We start from the raw sequence: 23,584 nt of genomic DNA on the forward strand, positions 1-23,584 counted from the left end.
CAGGTTTTGGTTTCACATGATGCTAAACTGGATAAATGGATTAGAAAATGGATGAATAATTTGAATATGATTTTTATTTGAGTGATGTACTGTAAGGCAAAGTTGGTCAATCTGCTTTATGCAGAATCTGGCGTGGCAGTCTGTCCTTTCCAAACTTGAGCTGTGCCAGCTCACACTAGTTGCTACAAAGATAGTCAAAGACCTACAAATGGACCAGACACAGCGGAGTGCTGTCTAAGGTGATGGGCTGTATATGACAAAGCTCTGTCCCTGACTCCTTGGACATGTCACCTGACCTGACACTTAATATCTGAAAGTTGTTTTTACTATAAATGCGCCAGTTAAATAAACAAATGCAATCAACCAGTCAAGCAAAGCGTATAGAAACATTTGAAAATACAGTCTTAAAAACAGAGGGTTACAAAATACAAATACTGTATAGTGAACAGTCTTATCACAAACGTAGCTGGCTGAAGTATTATTGAAATGATTTAAGTCACATAGGAAGTGAAGTTAGCAAATCAGAACTGTGACTTTTTAAACCTAAATCATTAGAATAGAGTATTCAGTTAGGTTCATCATATACTCACAGCTACAATTCTTTTCATGGCTTCTAGCTTCAGGGAGTCCTTGTTACTATCCAGCATTTCTTTAAGATCATCATGCCTGCGAAAGAAACATTTTAGAAGGTTACCACATGTGTGTACCAAATACAAAAAAAAAAAAATGATAGAAAATCAATTGACTGAATGAATATATATGATAAAAAGAATATTCTATAGGCTTATCTCATGATAGGGGATGATTTCCTGCACCACAAAGTTACAAGTTTAATTTCTAACTCTGACCCATTGTCTTACCCTCAGGAAGTCATTTAACCTACCTGTTTTTCAACTGTAAAAAAATAAAAATAAAACAAATTACATTAGTATATATCTGTACTTATAAAATGTCTTGATATGATGTTGGTTATTTGCATTTACAGACAAAATAATTTATCTGACATCAATGATTTGGCATCGGCCTGCCGTTGTACACACAACATAAATGTTCTGAGTGGATCTTATATTATATTACACTAATACATCTTCCGCTGTTCTCAGATGGGGAATATTAATTCCCTCATTTGAAACTAATGGTCAGTTATATATAAATGGACAAATGTATTAACTGATTACAGGCTATCTATAATAGTGTTTCCTAACCGTTGCACCACTGACCAGTAGCTATTTGTAGAATACTTTTGCTGGTCTATGAAAAAATCAATGAATTCTCAGGTCACATTTTTTAGCCAATGTGAACACTTTTTGTACACATAATCTAATAAGGAAACATAGACATTTTGATCTGACTCAAAAGGTTCTTAAACACCATTCACCATAACCTAAACCCCTAAATCTGAATGCTCAAAACTGGGGAGATCCCAAAGCCAAATAGCCAACCATTTTCCAATTGAATCATGTTCATTCACCTTTTTACTCTACAACTCTCTATATAATCTCTAAGCGTGTGTTCCCTTAGTTTTATTCTAATAATGACAATTAACAATGAGCACCGTAGACACCAGGACAAACTAAATTAAATGGTGAAAGTCTAGTTCTACTACACAGTCATACATACTAGAAAACTCTTTAAATTAGAAGAACACCTGAAAAGAGAAATACAAATTATGATGAAGAAAATCTTACAAACCAACTTACACAAAAGTTTGCTAAATTCCAATAAAATTTAATTAGGCAGTGATTTCATTTTTTTGTTTCTGCATTGATACAAACACATGGGAAATAACAGCCTGCTTATTTAAGATAGGAGTCCAATAAAATGTCAGTGGGGCTGAGCACCACTGATAATGTATAATGCAACACTTATAGACTGTTGATGAAAGCGAATGACTGTCCATGTAGGTAATGGAAGAACCGAGTAGACTAGATTAGAATTCATTGAATTGATTGGCTGTCATCAACAATCATCATTACACCATTTAAGAAAGTGATCTGCTGCAGTATTGGCTTGCATCACCAATTCTTTCGTCTTGTAATAAGGAATCAAAATAATTTTTCCAGTCTCTTGGCCAAATAATGTGAAGTACAATATTATTCTGATCTGGAGTCTATGCTTGATGTCTTGTGATGCCCTAAAGAGAGTAACGCTAACCCTACCCCTAATCCTTCCTGAAAACACTGTTTCACTTTGTCATTATGGTTTATTTAGTGTAGATGTAAGAGCAAAAATATGTAATTTATCCATTTAATATTAAATTTACAACAAAATGAAGTGTGCAGAAAGTGAAGGGGTTTGAATACTTTTCTCAATCTTTCGATACCACATTGAAAAATTATAAATATTGCTAAGAATTTAATATTTCAGGAATATATTAAAGACACACATCCAGTTCTGCAGGCAACAAACATGGAAAAGTCAAAATCCTTATGAACTTTAAATAATACTGTGATCACATGCCAGGATTTCACTGGTACAGTTTCAAGCAGACCACACAATTAGCTGGATAAAACTACAAGGTTCAGATTCTGTGGATGGATAAAAACAAGCAAAACCCATAAAATCTAATTCAGGGAGGGTCAAATTACTGATTTCAGTCAATTTACAAAAAATGTGAACCCATCTTCATGTCAACTAGCCCAGTAGTTTCTAAATGTCACTGGACATTAACATATAATTGTCAAACCACTCCATTTCTAATCTTCATAGTCCCTCCTGTGTTGTCCTCAAATGCTCCTCAATGAGAAGATTCCATTATCTGCTTCTTATAACCTTCAACCTCCTGACAGGTCAAGGTTTGAAATAAACAATTTAGCTACCATTAGGGTAGTCACCAGATGAAAATTCTTTGAAATTCAGTTGAAAAGAAAAAATTTAGGAGCTTTACGTGCATGTTCGTATTTGCAGAATTGCTATAAGTTGTGACCCACCTGTATCTAGCATTGAACAGACAAGCATTTTCTGTCCACATCCCAGAGTTGTATATTTATACTGATTCTAAATTAAAACCTTCTTAGTCAGGCTGTATGCATGAGTGGCCCTGCAATGTGGTATACTCCATCCAGGGAATTGGATTAAGCAGGTCTGAGAATGTGATGTTACATTATAGGGTAAGCAATTAATGTTTATCATGATATGGGGTATAATATGTTAATTAATGAATAGCCTGATTACAACATGTGCTAATCCTGCAATTGACAATAGTAATTTCAAGCTATTTCTATGAAAAGTAGAACCATATTAAAAGACTAATATTAAAAGTCAATTACTTGGCTCCCAGGTCAGCTTGGAAGGTGATTCCACCAATGGGCATAGGCACGTGTAAATGTTCCTGAACAGAAGTGGCACCAAATGACTGGAGTCCTGTGCAATAGGACCGAAGGCGAAATTTTATAAGATCAATGTCCACCCAGTTGCCCTATGTGGCACCAAATGCTGGGCTGCACCATGACTCAAAAGCAAGTGCTATAAGTCATGAGATTGCTGCATTTGACACTTTGACTCACTAGATGGCACCATGTCATCAACATCATGTGCAGAGGATGGGAGTAGTGCCCATTGGGGATAAGTTGCCGGAATTCCTTTTACGATGGTATAGTCATGTTATCCAAAGCAAAGACCAATCAGTGGCAAAGACGGTCCTTCCTCTAATGCCACAAGGTAAACGACCATGTGGACAACCCAAGAAGCAATGACCTGATAGAATGAAAAGGGAGACATGCGCCAATTTAAAGTTAATCTGAATGATGTTCTTGATCAGGAGAAAAGGAGAGAGACATGTAAGCTGGTGCACCCTGTCATAGCACAGAACAAACATTGAGGAAGAAGAAGAAAAATATTAAAGATTCGGTAATTCTTTACTTAATAGTTTTAGAGCAGATGGATCCATTCTACAGTTTGTTTTGAACAATTGCTGAACACTTACTGTAGATTTTGTTCTTGCAAACCAAAAAACTCAGTGCTTTCTCAGTGATACATACTATCTCTAATTACAAGCTGCCTTATGAACCCAAAGTACTTAAACATAAGCTATGTGCAATTGTAAATACCTGCAAAAAAATTAATGAATATTAGAGTATCTTCTAGAAATTAATGCTATACTTTAATTGGGGTAATCAACTATCCTGTATACAGTATTGTTCTCATTATTTACTATGTTTTCCTTTGTATAATAAAAATGAGATGACAGTAAGCTGGGTGTTACAAAGTACTGTGTCAACTATTGATTTTGCAGTTACATGTGCACACAATATACTGTCTGTTATTAAAAACTTATTAGATATTCAGGGCTTACTAAAATCAAACCTTCAACAACAGGCACACTAGAACAAACCCAGCAGTTGTTATGAGACATTCTACTATCAAATTGTAAGGGTTTCTCTATATAGAATGTCTTCTCTCCTACCTCAAAGGCTGAGACTGCACACTTTCAGAAGTTATGTCCTCTGACCCTTGCTCTTGATCTGGGGACGACTTCAGCAGGCGTAACTCATCTGCCTGCACAGCATTATACCAGGTTTGCTGAATGCCATCCGGAGTCAAAACTGGACTTTTTAGTTCCTCTTGAGCTTGATCGTGTTTAACCAGATTAACGGCATTTACCGGAATCTGTAATAATCGTTGCATGGCCGTCATGGCAAAACACAAAATAAATAGTGTACTCCTTTTTCTTGAAATGAGTACTCTTCCTGTGAAAATGTAACTTTTCCTGTATTACCTCATGCATAAATCCAAATACTTGTGAGAAAGTTTTGTCTCAACTTCAAAGATGGTTTTGTGATGCACCATATATATTTCAATAAAATAACAGTCCTCTGCTCTGTGTTTCTCAGGGCACATTGATCCTCTACTTTTGTTAGATCATTTACATTTTTTTCCAACAATATATTCTTGTCCAGCTTTTGGCTGTATTCTGAGTGGACCGATGCCTCCTTCCCAGACACACAAAGTGTTCTCTCCCTGTGTGTTCCTTTCTTTACCCATTTCTGCTACATAATAAATAATGTGTGATGGCAAGCATTACCTTCTGCTTTAAATATCACTTAATACCTGCCACAGAAAACCTAACCCCCCACTCCATCTCAAATGACAGACAAGGTAGCATCTGGTGAGCAACATGACATATGTCCTCAATAATGTATTACTCAAACAGAAGTGAGATTAGACCTTCAGAAAAGAGGAGCCTTTCCACATAAAGGTTTGATAGTGTCTGATAAAACTGACTGTGCTCAAAATGTGTGTATTTTGTTACTGCATCCATTTGAATGTATACCCTAGATATGTCAACATTCAGACTTGTGCACGGTTGGGAGTTAGAGTAAAAGACATGGAGGCAGAGAAAGTTTCAAGAGAGGAGGTAAGCTCATGAAGGTAAACTTGTGGTGAAGAGAAAAGAAGAACAAGAACCAGACACTGGTGGAATATACCTTTAATGATACAAGGAATATTATAAAACCTTTCAGCTCTTCAGCACTGTGAGTATAAAAAATGGAGACTGCTTGCTCTATTGTTTTGCAATTAATGAATATTGAAGAATGGTAGTCTGTAATTCTGCAGTATCTCTCAGTTGTCTGGCATGCTTAATGTCTATAAACTGAGGTGTGCTAGGCCTATTGATAATAATAATAATATCACTGTTAAGATACATATTAATGCTATATAAGAGTAATCGTAAAATAATATGTAAAGTTTAGATCCAAAATCCAGATGGGGCAAAAATGACACCTTCTGGTAAGTACCACTGAATTTAAAGTTGAGATGACGCAAAAGTGGAAAATTATCAGAGGAAGACGACAGAAAAAAATAAGAGGTCTGTTAGATTCTGAGTAAAAACAAGTAGAAGTCATGGTCTGCTTGTGTATCAGGCTATGAACTAGAAGGAGATGGTTAGTTATTTCTTTATATAGTTATTTTAATGTTAGGAATTTTACATTATAGATTAATCTGGATACCACCAAATAAGAAACGTTGCATTAACACCAAAGTCCTTGCCCGCTTCTGCTCTCAGCTAGCTTAGTGGCTTTGGATGTCTTTTGTAACATGACCTGAAAACTTTTAACATTCTACTTACATCACACAAGGGCAAATTCACTTCTTTACCTATTTTATGGAAATACTGCTGCAGAACAAAATATCATTAGAGTTTTTTAATTAATTCATTCACTTTTTATTTGCCATTTGAGAGGTATGCTGAAGTGTAATTTCGTAAATGATTTGGTTTGAATAGTTGCCAAAATACTTGTTTTTTTTATTTTGTACTTTATGTCCTTGACTGGCTGGTCTGCCTACCATCAGTTTGGAATGGAATAGAGAATGTAAAAGTGGCTAGCTCTGTTCCTATAAAATGTTCCTAGAAATGCCTTCAATGCACCAAGGTTCTAAAAAAACATCTGACTCTTCAGTTTTTAAAGATTTTTAAATATTTGACTAGTAAGAGATGCTGATCATGGGGCCAGAGAGTGGTGTTGAGTTGTATGGGTCAGACATGAAAGCAAGAATATCACTGTATGTAGACTTACAAAAAAATTTGAAATTGAGTGTAGTTATAGAATATGTTAAGAAAGAACATTTGAGCCATGTAGTAGTTAGGATTAGGAATCTTCATTTTTTTTTTACTGGGTTTTTACTTATAGATAAAAATCAAAATCATTTTGTTTTGGGGTTTCCCAGACCAGGGTGGTGCAATGGTAGCACTGATGCCTTGCTAACAAGAAGACCAGGGTTCACATCTCAAGACCTTCCTGTGTGGAGTTTCCATCCCTGTGTCTGCATGCATTTCCTCCCACAGTAGCTTCTTTGAAGCTATATTGGCCATAGTGGATGTGTGGTGTATGGGTGTGGGTGTGTGTGTGTGTTCCACTGTGATGGACTGGTGCCCACTCTAGGGGACTGTTCCCACCTTGTGCCCTGCCATGCTGCTTGGCAAGGCTCCTGCCCCCGTGATCCAGCTCAGGATTAATCAGGCTTAGGAAATGGTAGGTTTTCTCAGCTCAAAGAATCCAATTCTGCAATCTGTTATGAGATTTACTAATTTACTTAAAATTTAATAACTTTGCTTTGCACCCACCCCCACCATAACCTATCGTCTATGGGGGAGAAGCAAAAGCTTTAGATTCGTCAAAATTTTTGATCTCCAGTTTTTGACGGATCTTAATGTTTTAGAGCCCTGTAATATAGAACACATTGATATCTCGATGATGAGTGTGTGTCTGTGTGTGTCAGTTTCTTAAGGACAGTCTAGAGCTAAAATGGCTGGACGGAAAAATACCAAACTTGAAACTTAAGACTGTTATGAGACGATGATGTGCTGATTAGTTTTTGAGCCAAATCGTGCAACAGAAAGAGGCACTCTAGAGGAACCCTCAAATACCGTAATTCTGCAATTAATTAGGAATTCTTCTTGTCAATTGCTATCGTAATGAATTTTACGAATAGAAAGATCAACTTCAGAACAGTAAATAATTACTGAAATGTTACAAAATAGTTTGGGTAACTTGGTTCTTAGCATGCAAAACCTTCTGATGCTCACGTCTGAATTTTTAACGTTATTTTCAACACCATTTTGTGTGGCTATTGGATGTCACCATTTTGTGAGGATAGTATGCTCTGTTGCTTTTGCACTTTCCCATAATATTTTGGTAGTGCACAACTTGTTATATCATTATGTGTGAGAGATTTGGATAAAAACATAGTAATTACATGCAGTGTACTTTATGACTTGCCTGCTCATACTTTTATTCATTGACTACGATACTTGTGGTTAGCATTTGGTTTCTGTGATCAGTTTTCTTTTGTCTTCTGGTATTGAACTTGGTTTGTTTCTTCCTGACTACGATTTTCTCCCAGTCCTTTCATAAAAAAATATTCTAACCATTCCTGTAGTCAGCATAGTAGCAGTTACAGTATTGTTCTATTCAAATCAAATTCTGCTAGTAGCATATCATCCAGATCAATATAGCAATATGGCTCTTCTTAGGAAGGCGGCATGATAATAAAGGTGCAAACTGACACATTCAAATCCCAGAGCCTGTTGTTGTGTCCTACATTGACATAGGCAGACACCCCAAATTGGATTGTAAAAGTCAACGCAAGTATGTGGTATTGTTGGCAGCAAACACAAATATAATCCTAAAATACAGGCAAGTACGCTATAGAAAAAAGTTACAACTCAGAAGCAGAAGGTCAGAATCTCAGAAATCTGTCTCAGAGAACAAGACCAAGCTGTAAGATAAAGAGCTTTCACACAGACACCAGAGATGAGCTTGCATTATTATTATAATGGAAATGTCTGAAATCACCAGTGCTCGATAATTACTAGAGGTGGGCGCAGTAGTAGGAAGGCAGTACATGACAGGTGGCCTCAAAGGTTATTCTTTACAAAAAGGGTTTTTAAAAACATGACAGTAATTCTTTATTTTTCATTTTATCATTTCTTTATAATTGTACCATATTATTGTAATATGGTTTGCTTATTATTTTAGAATTTTGGCATCATTGTATAAAATTATTTTTGGGTGCCATCTTTTTATTTTTGTTTGCATGGGCATGGACATTTATTGTCTCTGGATTTTAGAGCACGGCCATTTTTATGTTAATGGTTGCTATCATGCTATGTTGCTGCTAGTGACGATGCATGTGACGTGTGCCCTGTAACATGGTGGATTTGTTGTAGAAGAAACAAGCATGGGTTGACTATTGTCTGAGCAATTTTTAAAATAAACAAATTACCTTGCAAAAAAGTTTAATTTTTGAGTCTCATTCTTGGTTAGAAATTTCTGGTTTTAGCCTTTTTGACAATTAATTTATTGTTTTCCCTTAAACTTGGCAGTCGATCTTCTGACTTATACACCTGATACTGTCATGAGAAGTACTCATGAAACTCAGAAATTAGAATAATCAGATCCCAAAAACGTAGAACTGCTTATACAGTTTTATTAACTAATACAGATATTTTCCAGTCTTTCTATATGTATAAAAGTGCCAGGCAAGGTTGACCACTTTCCCCCCTAAGCTTCAATCACTCTCTGGAGCATCTGGCCATTTTTTTTCACAACTTTGAATTGTTCTCACCTATAACTGTACTTAATACACATTACACAATTTCTCTGTACACGACTGATATTTTATTTATTTGGGGAACTCTATCTAATATCCCATATGTTCATCTTTTCCCATCTTTTGAGATCTGTGCCAGATATAAGATAAATTGGTCTAAATGTGTGCTCCTCCCTCTTAATTTTCTTTGTCACAAAGTTTCTCTCCCCACTGCCTGCCCTAATTACATCCTTGATCAAGCATATAGATAACTAGAGAGCTCAGCCTCTTGCTCGGTTCGTTCGCCAAACCCCGGGCAGGCGCTATGCGCTAGCCACTTTGCGGCTCAGCTGCTCGCATATGGGGAAGCGGATGTACAATTTAAACAGATTGTTATTTTCATTGGAATTTTTACATATGCATAATAGAACTATTTTACATTACAGTGAGTAATTAACCATAGAAAATTATGTTCTATGTTGCGTTAGAGGTAGTCATTGCATTATACATTTTCGTTCTGCTTGGCTTTGAAATTAACAAGCAAATACTTTTTAAACTTCAGTTTTCAGTAAAACTTCAGTAAAAACAATATTTGGAATTAACTTTTCTTCAATATCATATTGAATTTTGATTCCGTGTTTGGAGTTACATCGTGACAACACAATGTATATCTGCCCGTGAGTGACTATCATTTCTTTCTCTCTAATAAATAAACTGACTTTTTCAAATGTTTGTCCCTGTGATTTGTTAATTGTCATAGCAAAAGCTATTCTAACGGGAAACTGTAAATGTTTTAATACGAATGGCATATCAAGATCTCCTTTGTTGTCTAATGTTATTTGCAGAAGATGTAATAGATTACTTTTCTTGTTGCCTGTTAAAATTTTACGTCAGAATTTTTCGACCAATTTTGAATACAACTAATCTTGTTCGATTGCATAGCCCATCACTCATATATAAATGACACAATAACATTACGATACATCCTTCTTTCAACAGTAATTCGGCTGGTGGAAGACCAGAAGGTGTTAACAGTTGTAGATATTCTACGGGATATTGTAACTTGATGTTTTCATCTTCCGCAACATCTCCACCAACTTTTTCAGCATAGTCTACTGATACACATTTAACCAATTTGCCGTGTAACTGATCGACAATTTTCGCGTTAATATGTTTGGCTTCATTGTTTCTCTATGCTAAGAATGCCCGTGTACTTATTTCTTCTTTTGATAGCCTTTCAGGATGTAATTCTTCAATAATATTTGGACATAAGTCTTCTTTTATTAGGAATTTAAAGTGAGGAAAATGTAAAAATTTATAAGAGCTGAGAGTGCAGGAACTGTGTCTGACAAAAGCATTCACATGAATGAGAGATGAGAGGATCGTGGGCGTGGGCCGTTAACCTGAAATGGTTGATAGGAGAGTGGGATTTGAAAAAATCACTCGACTATAAACTCGTCTCGTCTCAAGATTTTCATTTATAATATAGAAATAAGATCTCTAATTTGCTTCAAAATGCTGTTGTTTCCAACTATTGTTGTGTGTTAAATAGCATTAGGGATTCTCTTAGTCATTGGTCTACTTTTCATTTATTCTTTCACTCTAATTTAGCAATTATGAAAATGAACATGAACATGAATGAACATCCTGCTTTAATCTTGTTAATGTAAACATTCTACCTTGGTTTGAAACACATCTGAAGCAGGGTTGTCCTTGCCAGACCTGCAGCTACAGTTTATCACTGGGCTTTTACCGCATTGCCCAGTATGTAATTGTTTTATTACACCTGCTAGCCCTCCGTCATGATTCTCTATTGAGTTTAATCTAATTTCTCCTAGTTCCCAATCCACGCTTTCTTTATGTACCACAAAAATGCTCACAAAATGTGGTGTAGTTGTGTAGAATTTATTTTATGCTCCTGTTTAAACTGTTACTCTCAGGCTACTATAATGAAGCCCTTAAACATTGGAGGTTGTCATGTGTGTATTCCTTCCTAGGTACTACAGGGTATACAAACTTTGGATCTTGGTATACAAATCTTTGATAGTTCTGGGCTCCTGAAGTTTCAGTCCTTGAGGTCTAAGGTTTCTGTCCCCAGCACTACTTTTTTCTTTCATCTTCAAACAAGACCAGTCCTTAAATCCTGTGGTGTCCCATTGTCCTGTATTAGGCAATTTGTTCTCTTTGTTGAAAACAAGTTTACAAACTTTGTGCAATGCCAACTAGCGCTTCCTATTGCTTTTCTTTAATTTTCTCTGTTTGGTAGTTATGGCCTCACTTCTGCTCACCTTCTATCTTGGAATTCACTACTTAAGAATATATCCCTGGACTCTAAGAATCCTTGTCACAACCAGGCGCAAATGAAGTTGGTTTGTCGTTTACATCTCACACCTCAGAAACCCTTTGCTGTGGAACTCACTGACATACTGTTGTGTCAACTGTGCTCTCATTCATTCATTCACATGCTCTGGGACTATCCTCCATTTTCTTACACTGGGCTTTTGTGGGTAAACCTCTTCTGAAAATCATGCCCTTGCATATACCTGTCCTTTTGTGTATCGTCCTGCACTCTCTTTCACACCTCTCTGATGAAGGTTTTCCTTTCTGAGCACCATAGCTGCCAAGCTGCATTGGTTTTCATTTGGGAGGATCCCAACATTCTTTCTTCTAATCAGTGTAAATCTACTTTTTGTAATCCAGCTGACAGGGGGTATATAATCAATGGTAAATTTTATCATGTGCCTCTTGAGCTTTGTTTTCTTTTTCTTTTTTTTTTCTTTCATTCTAATAAAGTTTGATCACAAAAAATATGTATTTGAAAATCAGTACTGACTTAACACACTACATTTAAATATTGGTAGAATTTTAAATAATTTGTCTTAAATAAATAAATATCAGTGCCTGTTGTTTTAAGTTCTTTGTGTAATGACCTTCAAATATCTTTTCTCTTGTTATAATCTAATGTATTAATAACCATGTGATGAAAAGCATTCAAAGGCCTTTGCTGCTGTACTGCAGATTTACAGATTTTGCAGTAATATAAATTGACAATGATGCAGGCCTTGTGACAGCAAAATGTGCAGACTTTATATAATATAACTTTAGTAGATCTACCAATAAATCGTAATCCTTTTTGTTACATATAACAAGGAATATATCAATGATTCTTTAAAAAAGACAAAAGAATAGCACTCCCTGTGATGGACTAAATCAGTCTTTACTTAAAATATTGTCAAATCTATCGAGGAGGCACCAGACAGATTCAGCCATTTCTGATGAGTTGTGTAATTCACTTGTAGGATTTCTGTTTAATTCTGGTTCAGGATTCCTTCCCTTTAAACAGCCCACACTTTACTTAAGCAAAGGGAACCTCTAAGAGGCAAGAACACTGCCACCTAGTGGAAAATTAAGTAATTTCAAGGCATTTTAGCCATATCAAAGACAATAAAAATGATGTTGAGTATGAAAACATAAATTAATCCATATACAGTTATGTATTATGTGCCTTAAAATTATACTTCCAATCCATTTTGCTTTGCTATTTCTTGTTTCATTATGGATGAGTTCTTATTAGTGTTTGCTTTAATTGTTTTCTCACAATAGTCAAATACATACATTCTCTAACACAGTGTTTCCCAAACTCAGTCCTGGGGACCCCGGTGGCTGCAGGTTTTTGTTCCAACCATCTTCTGTTATTAATTGAACTTCTGGGCTAATTAAGTGATGTGTTATTTCCCAAGTTCTGTGTTTAGGGAATAATATAGAAATTAGGAAACTAAGTTTGCTAAAAAAATATATATATATATATATATATATATATATATATATATATATATATATATATATATATATATATATATATATATATTAAAATGTACCAAGCAGTTATATGGGAATAATATATTCTTTTTCTTTTTAAAATTATTTTCATCTTAATTTTCATTCTACTTTTCAAGGTGTTCTAATTGTTTAATTAATCCATTATTTACTAATTAGTGGGTCTGACGCTAAAGTAGTTGCATCCTTTGATTGTTCAGTGTTGTTTGCCTGGGTGTCTGTTCTGCTCATTTTTAATTGTGATCAATAAGATACAACAAAGGGTGAAAAACTGCACAAAGAAAGGGCAAAACATAATGAAATCAACAAAAGAGAGTTAAGCATTTAAATCTATAGCAAAAGCTGAAATATTTCTAAATTTCTTATAAATGTAAAAATAATGCTGCTGTGCTTTTCTGAATGTAAAATAAAAGAAAAATAACCCCAGCTGATTCATTAAATTAAATGAGATCAGTGTTATCAGGTGTTGTCACTGATTAGGAATCTGGTTGGAACAAAAACCTGCAGCCACAGGGGTCCCCAGGACCGAGTTTGGGAAACACTGCTCTAACAGGACAGTTCCTACCATTAAACTTGAAATGTGATATGCAACTTAAAGACAATGTGCATTCAACTAAATCTATCAAAAATAATAAATTTAGACAAAAAATAAACAACATTTGCTGAATGTTTAATAAAAAATTATTATAGTTCTCCAGTTTCTTAATCCTCCCGCTTGAAAATATATCCATAGCAAAGCATAAAATCAGTGCAGCATGCAGAACTAGTCTACTGTTATGACATTTGAAGTTACAAAAGTTAAGTTAAAAATTTACAGGATCTCTGTCTTTACAGGCGCTGCTATTTCTCTAAGATTTTAAATAACAATGCTAGTAATCCTAGTGTCTTATTCTCTACGATTGATCGTCTGCTAAACCCAGGTAACACAAAGGAATGCCTCCAAAATACCTCCAGTGAAACCTGTGAGGGTACTGCTGTATTCTTCAATCAAAAAATTAATGATATTAGAAATAATATAGTATATCTCCCCAACACTGTGGATCCTCCTGAGCCACAGTACTCCTTTATAAACAAATTGAATTCTTTCACCAGGATAGATTTACCTGATTTACATAAAATAATTTCTCAACTGAGACCCTCCACCTGCGTCCTTGACCCATTACCAACAAGTTTTTTCAAAGAAATTTCAGGTGTACTAATTGATAATATTCTTGACATTGTAAACTCGTCATTAGATACGGGGGTCTTCCCAGACTGTCTTAAGACTGCTGTAGTTAAACCTCTATGGAAGAAAAATAATCTTGACCTCTCTGCTTTTGAAAATTTTACATCCATTTCTAACCTGCCTTTCTTAAGTAAAATTTTAGAGAAGGCAGTCATTATGCAGTTAAATGACCACCTCAATAAACCTGCTATTCTTGATAAATTTCAGTCGGGTTTTAGAACAAATCACAGCACAGAAACTGCACTCGTTAAAGTAGTAAATGATTTGCGAGTGAATGCAGACAGAGGCTATTTATCTGTTCTCATCCTATTAGATCTGAGTGCGGCATTTGACACCATTGATCATAATATTCTTAGAAATCGCCTTAGTCAGTAGGTGGGCCTCTCTGGCACGGTCTTAAATTGGTTTGAATCCTACCAGGCAGGGAGAAAATTCTTTGTTAGTTGTGGGAATTATACTTTAAAGACTCATGATATCCTATATGGTGTTCCACAAGGCTCTATCCTGGGTACATTGCTCTTCTCAATCTACATGCTTCTGTTAGGTCAGATTATCTCGAGGCACAACGTGAGCTACCACAGCTATGCTGATGACACACAACTGTATTTATCAATAGCACCTGATGACCCCGACTCTGTTATTTCACTAACACAATGTCTTACTTTTGTTTCTAATTGGATGAATAGTAATTTTCTCAAGCTAAACAAAGAGAAAACAGAAATTTTAGTGATTGGCAATAATGGAGACAATGAGATTATTAAAAATAAACTTGATGCATTAGGATTAAAAGTCAAGATGGAGGTAAAGAATTTAGGGGTAACCGTTGACTGAAACTTAAATTTTAAATTGCATATAAATTAGACCACTAGGACAGCATTATTTCACTTAAGAAACATTGCAAAAGTTAGATTTCTTATATCATTGAAAGATGCTGAGAAATTAGTTCACATTTTTGTTTTCAGTCGTCTAGATTAATGTAACGCACTTCTCTCAGGACTACCCAAAAAAGACATAAATCATTTGCAACAAGTGCAGAATGCAGCTGCTAGAATCCTAACTAGGAAAAGAAAATCTGAACACATTACTCCAGTTTTGATGTCACTACACTGGTTACCTGTGTCATTCAAAATTGACTTTAAAATTCTGCTTATAGTTTACAAAGCCTTAAATAATCTTGCTCCATTTTATATATCAGAATGTCTGACATCCTATATTCCAAATTGTAATCTTAGATCATCAAATTAGTGTCTGCTTAGAATTCCAAGAGCAAAACTTAAAAGAAGTGGTGAGGCGGCCTTCTGCTGCTATGCACCTAAAATCTGGAATAGTCTGCCAATAGAAATTCGCCAGGCTGATACGGTGGAGCACTTTAAAAAACTGCTAAAAATGCATTACTTTAACATGGCTTTCTGATAACTTCACCTTCATCTAATCCTGATACTCTGTGTATTCAATTCATTATAATAACTATTCATGATGGCTCTAAAATCCGTATTGACCCCTACTTTCTCTTCTGTTTCTTTTCCCGGTTTTCTGTGGTGGCGATCTGCACCATCACCACCTAATCAAAGCACCGTGATGCCCTACATTGATGGATTAAAAGCCAGAAGTCTACATGACCATCATCATCAAGCCCTTTCAAGAGAACCCTAAATACAAAGAGGAGAGTTTCATTTGTGTTAGGTAGAATGTCCAGAGGGAGCAGGGTGGTCTCGTGGTCTGGAACCACTGCAGATTTTTTTTTTCTGTCCTCTCTGGCCATCACACCTTACTCTTATTCTACGTTAATTAGTGTTGTCTTTATCTTTTCTTACTTTGTTTTTTATTTCTCTTTTCTTCATCATGTAAAGCACTTTGAGCTACATTATTTGTATGAAAATGTGCTATATAAATAAATGTTGTTGTTGTTGTTGTTGCAAACTTCAGAAAGCATTCACAGTCATAAGTCTTGGGCTATAAAATTTTTAAAGATAATAGCATTGTTTTTTTTTTTTTTTGAGGATGTATCATTTTTTTTCCTTACAATGATCTCAAAGTTCTGCAACAAAAATGCACATAGATCAGAGAACATTCCCATATTATAGCCAGTGCTCGTTGTGACCACAACAGTAATGAATATGTCTGACTAGGTGATCTTAAAGTGACTGTATTTTAATCCACCAACCAGGTTAGCACTTGTTATTATGATGGAAAATCAAACTTTATTATAAGCGTAAGTAAAGGATAAAAGATGATGTGACACAACATGTTTGCGATGGCTTATGTGTACTTTGACCACACACAGTGCAGTGCTCTGATGTTAATCTAGCTCAATCTAACGTCAAAGGAACATGGATGCTGTGCTGTGGGATTGCACCATTGTTGAACAAAGTGCTGTAGTGAGATTTCTTTGGGCAAAGAAAGCGAAACCTTCTGAAATTCCCTGAAGGATGTTAGCTCACTACAGAATTGAAAACAGCATTACACTCAATAAAAGTTTATGAATGGGTAGGAAGGTTTACAGTGGGAAGAACAAGTGTAAGCAACAAAACTCAGTCTGGCCCTTCATCAAAATTGCACACACAATCCTACATCGATAAGGCGAATGCCTTCATCAGAGAAGACCACCGGATTACATTGTCCGCTGTTACTGCACATCTGGATATCAGCTCTGGATCTGAACCTGCCATAGTGCAGGATGACTTGAATTAAAGTTTGTGCAAGATGGGTAACCAAACAGCTTACTAATCTTTATAAGTTGTGACCCAAAACAGTCTTGCCGTTCCATGACAATGCACATCCCCATACAGCAGCCGCAGTTGTGAAGGAAATGCAACAGCTGCAGTATGAACATCTTCCACATCCAGCCCTGATCTAGCACCATGTGACTATCCTACCTTCTGTCCACTTGAAGAGGCTCTACGCAGTCACAGGTTGACCTCTGATGATGAGGTTAAGAAAGCAGTACAGACTTGGAGTCATGAGTAGCCAAAAACCTAATTCTTCCATGGAATAAAGAAGTTACTGAAATGATATAAGAAATGCATCTAACTACTCAGAGACTATGTGGAGAAGTCATAGATCTGTTATGTTGTTCTGCTCATAGCTAACAACATTAAAGGGTAAGTTGCCTTTACCTTTTGATCCTCCATCATACTTCATATAAAAACAGTGACAAAGGTTTTATCTATCTATCTATCTATCTATCTATCTATCTATCTATCTATCTATCTATCTAGACATAATTAACATATATGCTCAATAACTCTACAGGAATTGTTGAAAAAGCCATGCTTTTAGTCTATACTGTATTATCTAAACATTGTCACATCACATAGTATATTTAACATTCAAGTATGTTGTAAATTACATTGTAGGTCTTATAAATGAGAGGTAAAGTATATAAACAACAATTTAAAAGGAAGGTGTTAGCATTAGTCTCCTAGATGTCCACACCCTGCTTTGATTTCATGTTGTAATGCATTCCAAATGGATTTTTATAATCTACCGGTGCTTTTGTTTGCCTTCTCTCAAAATACAAAGAGAAGCTGAAAGAAAGAAAGAAAGAAAGAAAGAAAGAAAGAAATAGCATCTTTACTTTCTTATAATTGAGTGTGTTTTTGAAATATAAGTACACCTATACATCTACCACCAATTTAAATACATAAAATTAGAATTGGGCATTCCAGATTAGGGTGCCAATGATTAGAACCTCCTTAGGGAGTCTGCAGGTGGATCCGAATGTCTTATTTAAACTGCAGATATCGAGGGTTTGCTGTTCTCTTTGCTATTGATGCAGGTGGTGTCATCATTACAAGATCATCAGAACTCATAGAGGTCCTCGAGAAACAGGTTTGTTAATGCATATGAATGTGGCAAATGATTCAGAGAATGACCAAATTATTTGAAATCAATCAATCCACTGTTAGAAAAATCATTTACAAGTTCAGTTGATTTCAAATAACTGCTAGTTTGTCCAGGAATGGCCAGCCCATCAAATTCAGCCCAAGAACTGACCGTATGATACAAAAAAATGTCTCCCAACAGCCCCAAAAATGAATTGCGGGATCGGGAAGTAATTCTTGAAACATTTGGTGTTAATGTACATGCATCTGTAATTAGAAAAATTTCACAAATGTGACCTTCATGTGAGGTGTGCCATTAAAAAGTCTTTGCTGTCCAAAAATAACATTAGAACAAGACTACAGTTTGCCATTGAATATCCAGGAAAACACCAGGCCTCCTGTAACAATTATTATTTTGATACAGTAACAGTAGACATTTTTGTCACAAACTGAAAACAGCATTTCAGTAGAACAACAACCTCATACCAACTGTGAAGCATTATGTTGGAAATGTTCTGGTTTGAGACTGTTTTGCTACCTCAGGGCCTGGGCATCTTGCAATCATCGAATTAATTATGAATTCATATCATATCAAAGTGTGCTTAAGGAGAATGTGAGGCCACCTGTCCAAAAGTTGAAATTGAACCAGACATTTACCTTATAACATGATAATGATCAAAAGCATCCTATAAAATCCACCAAGAAATGAGTCAAATAGAAGAAATAGAGGGTTATGAACTGACCTAGTCAAAGTCCTGATATGAATCACATTGAAAGGTAAAGGGAGCATTTAAAAATTGGCAGCATGTACAGGAAACCCCAAAACATCTTGCAGCTGTACGAATTTTGCATAGAGAAGTGATCAAAAATGTCATAATCAATGTCTGAGACTGATGGGCAGTTAGTCAAAATGCCTACAAGAAGTAATTTCTGCTAAAGGGGGCAATGTCAGTTTCTGAGACCAAGTGCATTACATCTATTGATGCTTTTGTTGAAAAAATGATTGAAAAGGCAAATCTTCCTTGTATTTTTATTTACGCATACCGCCTTTATCTGTAGGCATTGTTTGCATGAAGGTCTATTGTTTGCCTGTTCAAATATTGTGGGATATATTCACTTTTTCACACTTGTTCATTTGATTCAGTTTCGTATGTATTTTACTCTATATTTATTTTTGTATAGAATTAATATTATAGAATTATATCTTATATCTATTATATTATATAAGTATATCATGTGTTGAGTGATTTCCTGCAATATCAGTAAAGTGAAATACTGTATGAAACATACCATACTGTTTTTTTACTTTTATATTATAGGGAGTTGACACTTAACACCAAAGTGTCAGTCGCAGGTCAAATCATTGCTCAGCACAGACAGAACAGGCAAATGACACAGAGAGCCTCAGCTTTGAAAGATGACCGGCATTACAATTCTGAGTCAAATAATTTCCCTGCCGTGACAACATCCAGGCACTACATTTTTTTTTAATTCCGCCTATTCTCTTTCTGAACGTGTTTTTTTTAATATAACAGTGCGAGGCTCCGAGCAGGCAGCATGGGATGCATATTAAGATCAAAGTACACTCAAGCCAATCAACTGAACATGCGTCAAACGTGAGCAATTTATAGTGTTTACGTCGATAGTTACACTTCTTACTTCTGGATTTATTCAATGTATACATTAGATATTAAACAATAAACTAAATCATACACTTTAAATGATCATGAAAAATGCTTGTATTTAAAAAAGACTATTAATGGTATGGAAGTAAAGCATTTCCGTAGCATCTGTTTCAATAGCGCCGCCCTCCACTCCGTGACGCGGCCTCCAGGCTTCAGCACCCAGGCGCTGTCCAACATTCAGAAGCAGGGCTACCCTCACGACAGCAAAGCTCAGAGGTCCACGAGGGCAAGGTGTACTCATGTACTACTTATGTACTATACGATAACATGGAGCCGATGCCCCATCAAATTTAAAAAGGTGCTTTTGCCTCGTGGAACGAAACCTGTCGCCTGTATTCGAAAAGACAAGGCAGCCTGTTTTTCGTCGGCAGGCAAGACAATATAAAGTTATAAAGGCATAGTTCACCCCCAAGGCTGCACGTAATGACATAATTAAAAAAAATACAACACCATAGCTGGGACATTTCAAAACACAAAAGCGGAATGTTGCAAACCTATCGGCCGGCTGGAACGGCGAACCCCCAACAACTCGGAGAGCGTCGGCCTCACCTTTTGTAATCGGATGAAAAGATCCCCCCGCTGGCCGGATCGTGTCCATATTCGGGTTCTCCCAGGCTGGAGGAACCCCCTTTGTCATCGTTGTAAGCAGAGCCCGTGGACATGGCCAGCGACTTCGAGGAGCAGTTGAGACGAGGGGATGTAGTAGAATCAGTGCCGAGTGGCGCTTTCTTGATCGGCGGTCTTCCGCGAGCGCTTCGCGTGTCACGTGACCCGGGCCGAGCGCAGGCAGCCGACTGCCAGATTTTAGCAGATTGTTCACAAAACCTCACGAGCCTGTCGGCCGATCTTTTGTCTGCAGGGGGAGACTCGACAGTCAATTCACCAGTTCCTAGTTGGGTGGGTTTATTTAAAGGGCTAGGCACTCTCAGTTGCAACAACCATAAAAAGTATCTATCCACGCTAGACTTTTTTCGCATGTACTTTGTATGTAACTTGTGATCGATGAATAAATGCCCTACTATTATCAACTTTACAGCAGAAAAAACATAAATACCATTTAATTTCTTAAAAAAGAAAAACGTAATGAAAGAGTTTCAAACTTCTGAGCCTGTCAAGATTTGGCATACAGGCACCAGTGGCAGAAATTACACCCAAGTTTAGGGCATTTGAACCCCGGCCCATTTTACTTTTGGAAAAAAGACCCGTCACATGCAAGTACAAAATTGAAAAGAAATGGCATTATTATTTAACAGATTGCCCAATTTATTCAGTTTTAAATCAGTTTAACAAAATATTTAGTCAATCTAAAATGTTTAACATATCCACCTTAATTAATAGATAAGTGTCTGTGTGCCTGTCTGTGTGTATGTCCAGTTGCTATGTGTTTGTCTTTCCAAAAGATGGCACATCATCAACATTTTTAGTATTAACATGCATTGCATTTGTCATTCCAACAGATGATGTATCACAAACATTAACACTGCTTTTACAAATCCCCTACCAAAAGGCATATAACAGAGACATATGCATTGCATTTGTCATTCCCACAGACGGCACATCACAAATGTTAGCACTGCTTTTATGAATCTCATACCAAATGGCATATAACAAAGACATATACATTACAGGGTGCACTGCAAACGTTAATACTGAGGTTTACATCAATTAGATTTGAACCCCTTCTTAGACAGGTAGCACAGCTGGAAGAAAATAACATTATATATTTATTAACATACATATAACGTCTCTAGCTTTTGTCACTACTTATTTTTTTTTATCCAAAACTTTGTTTGGTGGCTTGTCAATTTGTACACTTTTTCTATGAATCATCCAGCGTGTACAGCATACTGCCATCAAACTGATATCTCAACGTTCCTAGTATCTTCTTGCCATGTTCTTGATATCCTGATGGAATCTTTCACTCTGTGCTTCACTGACTGCTCCAAGATTTTCAAGACAAAAATACCAAGAGAGAGATAGAGATCTAAAAAATCTAAAAAAGAAAGCAAACTTTCAGACTTATGTTGCAAATCAGTTCCTTAAACTTAAGCCTGTTTTCATTGTTTCTTATAAACTTAGAAATGAATTCTTTGTATGATACACATGACTCTTGTTGCATGTTGTTCATTTCAGCCATACAAAATCAGTTTTCTAGGTCTGGTAAAAATACACTTCTTAAACTTAGTCTCAGACAAACCTGGCGACTTTCAGCACAAAGCCATAAAACAGGCCCCGTCTTTAGGTAGGTAGGAATTGGGTCTGTTTTTGCCAGATTGAATGTTGGGGTCATGGCTTTGCAGCCTTTTCTGTGATGAAGCAATCTTGAGTCATCCCCATTGATACTCTTAAATCATCCTTAACAATGCACTGACACTCTGTCCTCAGCAGGACATTTGAATACTTTCAATCCTCAATGCTGCCATCTCTTCCCTTCGTCTCATACTGAGCCTTTAAAAGCATTGGTTTTCACCATGTGATGCGGTTCTATTCCAACTGTCGATTCTGAACCTTCAGAAATCATCACTTGTAAGTAGTGTGAACTTTGACCCGGACACAGACAGACGGACATCTTTGTTTCACCCAACACACCGTTTATTTACAATATATACAAGGATCACGTGCACCACAAACCCCAGTGCCTTCTGCACCGATTCCCCAAAGTCCAGGGCTCACAGTTCCTGTGCCTTTCTTTCCTGGCCGCCTCCAGTCCTCTCTCCAGCTCTATCCACTTCCACCCGACATCCACTGCTGACTGGAGGGAGGTGGCCCCTTTTATAGGAACCCGGATAAGCTCCAGCTGCTTCCCGGCAATCTCCCGCGGACACACCCCCATGTGGCGGAAGTGCCGGCTGCACACCCGAAGCCATCCGGGTGTCCCCTGTCGTCTTCCCCCCGGCACTTCCTGGTGTGGCGGAAGTGCTGGGCTCCTGGGATAATAAGGCACTGGGCCGCCGCCTGGCGGTGGCCACGGGCCCCTACAGGGCTGGGCTTCCAAGCCCTCTACCCGAGGCCTCCAGCATAACCAGGACGGATGCCCCCTTGCGGTCTGGAGAAGGCACAAGCCCTCCTCTCATCCTCCTGGGCATCCCGGAGCAAGACATTCAAATGACGTTTGTTCATTTTCCTCCAGCTTTTGAAACTTCATTTGTCACCTGGTTTAGCTAGCATCAAGCATTCGAGCATCGAAAACGTCCAAGAAAAATAATCTCTCGCTACTTGTGTGACATAATCCACATTTCAGGTCATCCAGGTGTATGATCACCGTGTACAAAATGCACGTGTTCTTTGATAAAATTATGAGTGAAAAAAATACCTCATAAAAATGAAAGTAGTCTGCAAATGGGAAGCCCCTTCAAAGAGGGTTGTACTTTAGAATTGAAGTCTGAATTCTTGGTCAGTGAAGGTTGCGTTTGTCGAGGGAAGTTCTGGTCTTTTGTATGTTGTGAGCATACGACTGGATGACTAACTGGAGTACATGGCATGAGAAGCTGTAGATTTGTTTATGGACATTTTTGATTTTGTTTGCTGTTGTTCAGTGCAGGTCACCATAGGCTCTGGTTTCATCAGAGGTGTTGTTATTTTTCACCCTCTGATAGCGGTCCACAGAGGGCTAGATCTCTAGTAACGGTTCAAATATAACATCATATTCATTAACCACTAACCTTGAAATAGTCTAAAACGATACCCCGCATACTTATGCTTTAAAATGGTAATTTTTATCCTTCTGGGAGTGACTAGGACAATAAAGAATATTATCAGATTCCATATTTGTGCTCAGCAACCTCAAAACAGCATAAAATGACACTCCTTGTGTCTGTCTTACCAATCCACATTTTTTGTGAAAAGGAGTAAATTTGACCCCTTGTGTCAACCTCTGGGGTCGGTTGATGTGGCGTACACAACTTCAGGTCTTTATGATCATTCTTGCTTTAGACAGCTCTTGGTTTACTCTTTACCATAAGCGTGTAATTTTCTGCAGA

The 23,584-nt window shown here is 36.9% G+C and overlaps 1 protein-coding gene across 1 annotated transcript in view; it reads right to left on the reverse strand.

Annotated features, from left to right (window-relative positions):
• Nucleotides 1–20,438, reverse strand: part of LOC120541688 (AP-3 complex subunit beta-2) — a 104,799-nt gene extending 84,361 nt beyond the window's left edge. Inside the window, exons 1-2 of the mRNA XM_039773564.1 lie at nucleotides 20,154–20,438; nucleotides 591–666 (exon numbers count right to left, since the gene is read on the reverse strand). Coding sequence (XP_039629498.1) covers nucleotides 591–666; nucleotides 20,154–20,266 — 189 coding nt within the window. The 5' untranslated portion in view covers nucleotides 20,267–20,438. The remainder of the gene's footprint in view (nucleotides 1–590; nucleotides 667–20,153) is intronic.
• Between the last annotated feature and the right edge of the window lie 3,146 nt (nucleotides 20,439–23,584).

The sequence above is a fragment of the Polypterus senegalus genome, chromosome 12 (genome assembly GCF_016835505.1).
Source record: "Polypterus senegalus isolate Bchr_013 chromosome 12, ASM1683550v1, whole genome shotgun sequence".
Taxonomy (NCBI): domain Eukaryota; kingdom Metazoa; phylum Chordata; class Cladistia; order Polypteriformes; family Polypteridae; genus Polypterus; species Polypterus senegalus.